Here is a 3,435-nt window from a genome sequence, read left to right on the forward strand (position 1 = left end):
AACGGTCAGCTGACACTGCAAATCACAGCCACAAATTACTGCTCAGGCTAATGCTTCCTCATTAGCCCAAAAAGCTCAGAAGTGATGGGCTGCTGGGAACTCTTGCTTAGCATTAAATCTTTAAAAAAACTGATTTAATACTAAATGGAAGAACAGCTCCATTTCAAACACTATAACCACTTCAATAAGATGAAGCAGTTACATCATTGTCTACAGTGTTCGTTTAAGCTATACTATGAAAAAGAGGAAAAAAAATAATGCACTGGTCTTCTACAAATATGAAACACAGATAAATATACACGGCAAAGGGGCAGCATTCATGAATTCATTTGCACACACCAGTTAAGCCATAAGATTTTCCACTGAAATCTAAAATTTGCAGTACTGTTACTAGTGCAAGCTTGGTTTCTGGATTGCTGATGAGTTGCATTAACAGCTTAACAACTGTCCATGAGTGGCTCACTGGCTTTCCATCTCTTTCTGAGTTATCTTTCAAAGCTGTTGTATATAGCAAACAAACACCAGGTGGATGATACATGTTCAAAATGGAATAATGAGGCAAAAATGTGATTCTTTGTTGAACTTGTGAATGTCCCTGTCATCCGATTCCCTCCGGTGGTATACAGCTGGAGCCAGTCTGAGGACTGGAGGGACACCCCCACTGGCACCTCAGACTGGCTCCAGCTGTATAGACAGGGACAAGCCTATAATCCCGTGTCTCAGGAACTCCAACCACTGTGCCTACATGCACCTTACATAGAGGGTGGCCCCTCCGCTTGTGTGGGTGATAGCTCTGGGTCTGAGCCCGTGTGGCCTTCAGCCCGGGTGGGCCCTGAAGGTTGACAGTAGGAGAGTGTGTTGCTGCTGTGCCCGAGGGTGGGCCCCTTCGCTCCCTGCTATTTGTGGTCTAGCTCACCCATTACTGGGAGTTCTTTGTGTTCCATCTGAGCTCACTTCTGCAGTCTCTCCCAGAAGCACAGGAATATTTGTTTCAGGCGGTGCAAGGAATCGGTGGTGGTACCGGCATGGGGCCACCATCTTGAGAGCGTCTCTGGTAAGTTGTTTTATGTGTAGGGCTGGGCAGGTTGCTCCAGACGACTAGCGTTAACCGGAATATCCCTCAGTGGTCCAAGGGAGGGGGTTGTATGAAAAAGTGCTTTGGAGTTTGCACTTGAGGTTGCGAGTGGGAAGAGCGGCCGCCCCCTACCACCTCGAGCCTCAGTGGCTGGATTGTGATACCCGGTTGTCAATCTGCTCGTGTCTAGTATAAGGTTGTTCAAGCAGGTGTCCCCTGCACTTTTAGAGCTGACCTGCAGAGGGCCATGCAGAGTTTCTTGGGTTTTTCCCCCCAAATAAATAGTCGATTTTGATCAGGAGCTGGGACTCTGCACATCTTGCTCAGCTTGGCTCTGCCCCTAATCTAAAAACTAATCTGCGCTCCCATGCAGAGACCAAATTGTCCCTGCATTCACGTTTAATGGAGGGCGAAGGGGGGGTGGGGATTACTGGTGCAGCAAGTGGGCTGTGCAGAGAATTATCTATTAACATTAGCCAGGCCAGTAGTCTCTTCTAGGCTGGCTAATAATGCTGCGGGAGGAGAGTTACATTTGATGGACCCCCATATGCATAATATAGCTAAACAGTTACAAAAATTCTTTCCAAATGTACCCTAACTTAACAATCCGATATCAAAATAGAGACATTCATAACTGGGAATATACAAGAACAAACATTTGAAATTAGACAACAGATGTCATACTCTCAGGGTTAACACGAACCAATCTAGATGCACTCCTCAGATCCTGCAATTGTTTGGCTGGCTTGCCAACACCCTCTTCAAATCGTTTTTCCACAACATAGAGTACAGTATCATATAAAAATGATGCATTCTGCCTAATGAATACCTTCTTTTCAGTCTCTTGCTCACATCTTAGACTATAGTCTACATGCTGAACAGCAACCAGTATTATTTCCATCAGACTTTCAAGCAAGACCATGTGCAATTCTGGAAAGTAAAGTTTGAGTGCTTCTTCCAAAAAGGTCATGGTTTGTTTTGTAAAGGCCACAATTGTGTAACTAAGATTAACCCAACAATCATCCCCAGTATAAAAGTCAAAGTTAACCACGCCACAGCTTCTCATTTCTTCCTTCAACTTCCCAAGAGCCTCGGGTGTCATTAGGTTCATTTTTCTCCACATTTCTTCAGAATTACGATGTTTTGTAGCTTCTATAATAATATCTTTGTAGCTGTGTAAAGCAGCTTTTATGTCTTTTACCAGTAAGGCATGAAGTATGAAGGTAAGGTCTAAGCCTATTTCACTAAGCTGGTTGCTATGTTCCTTTGCAACTTTTACACACTCGGCAGCAGTAGAGAGGCTTTCTTTACTATCAAATACCTGCTTACTAAAGGCATCCACAAACATTTTCAGTGCAGAGCGAGACCAAACAATAAAGGCAGAGTAGCAGCCACTATTGCCAGCAAAATCCATCTCAAACTCCTTTGCTGTATCTAGTAAACAGTTAAAAAAAACACCACATAATTTGTGTATATAAAGCAGCGTTGCCCCCTCAATTCTTAGCTGACGTATTGCGGTGTGTACAGCAGTTGCTCTGTTCTTCAGAAACAGTTCACATGCTTTGGTGGACTGACCCAATCTTATAAGCTGAGAAACAGCTCTTCGTGTTGCCTTTGGACCTCCTCTTAAAGATCTGTCTGGGGAAAGTTCAAAGACAAGCACATCTGTTAGCTGGCGGACTCTTCCATCGACTTTGGCCCTCAACTCCTTTACATGGTGAGTTAAAGGTTTATCTTCCAAATATCTATTAAATTTATTCAGTAAGTCAACTGCTCCTTCAAAATTCTTCTGAGCTATACAAACATCCAAATCTTCAGGAAGCTCCTGAATCCACTCCAGGCTGAAATCCACCTCCTCTTCATCAGGCATTTCCTCAACTTTGAATGGGTTTGAGGACCTAGACAAAACAGGAGAACGTGGGGCTTCCTCTTCTTTTTTCTGTTTCTCATTTAATACTTTGTTCTTTTTTGTTTCTTCCAACACTTCCAGCCACTCTTTTTTAATCTTTGCATTCTCTGCTTGGAAGATGCGACTCTCCGGGAACATAAGAATCTTAAACATGTCTTTCATAGGAGGGTTTTCCTTTACATTTACTACAGCAAGGTCATCTAAGTTATGCAGAGCATTGTACTTGTACATGCCCCTACGAGTTGGTAACACAGTGGCAATGAGCAAGCAGTCATTCATCAGGAAAGCATGGACTTTCTGGATTAGGACCATATTATCCACATCAAACTCTGTCAAATCACCATTATACACCAAATATCTAAAAAGGAAAAAAATAACACATTAATGTCAACAATCTTCCTGTTATGATTTCATGCTTTTTTTTTTTTTCAAAGTAGATTTAAAAAAATAT

The 3,435-nt window shown here is 42.8% G+C and overlaps 1 protein-coding gene across 1 annotated transcript in view; it reads right to left on the reverse strand.

Moving 5' to 3' along the window:
- Positions 1 to 697: 697 nt before the first annotated feature.
- The window catches only part of EXOC8 (exocyst complex component 8), a 64,864-nt gene continuing 62,126 nt past the window's right edge, over positions 698 to 3,435 (reverse strand). The window contains exon 2 of the mRNA XM_063443391.1: positions 698 to 3,342. Coding sequence (XP_063299461.1) covers positions 1,740 to 3,342 — 1,603 coding nt within the window. The 3' untranslated portion in view covers positions 698 to 1,739. The remainder of the gene's footprint in view (positions 3,343 to 3,435) is intronic.

The sequence above is a fragment of the Pelobates fuscus genome, chromosome 2 (assembly GCF_036172605.1).
Source record: "Pelobates fuscus isolate aPelFus1 chromosome 2, aPelFus1.pri, whole genome shotgun sequence".
NCBI classification, from domain to species: Eukaryota; Metazoa; Chordata; class Amphibia; order Anura; family Pelobatidae; genus Pelobates; species Pelobates fuscus.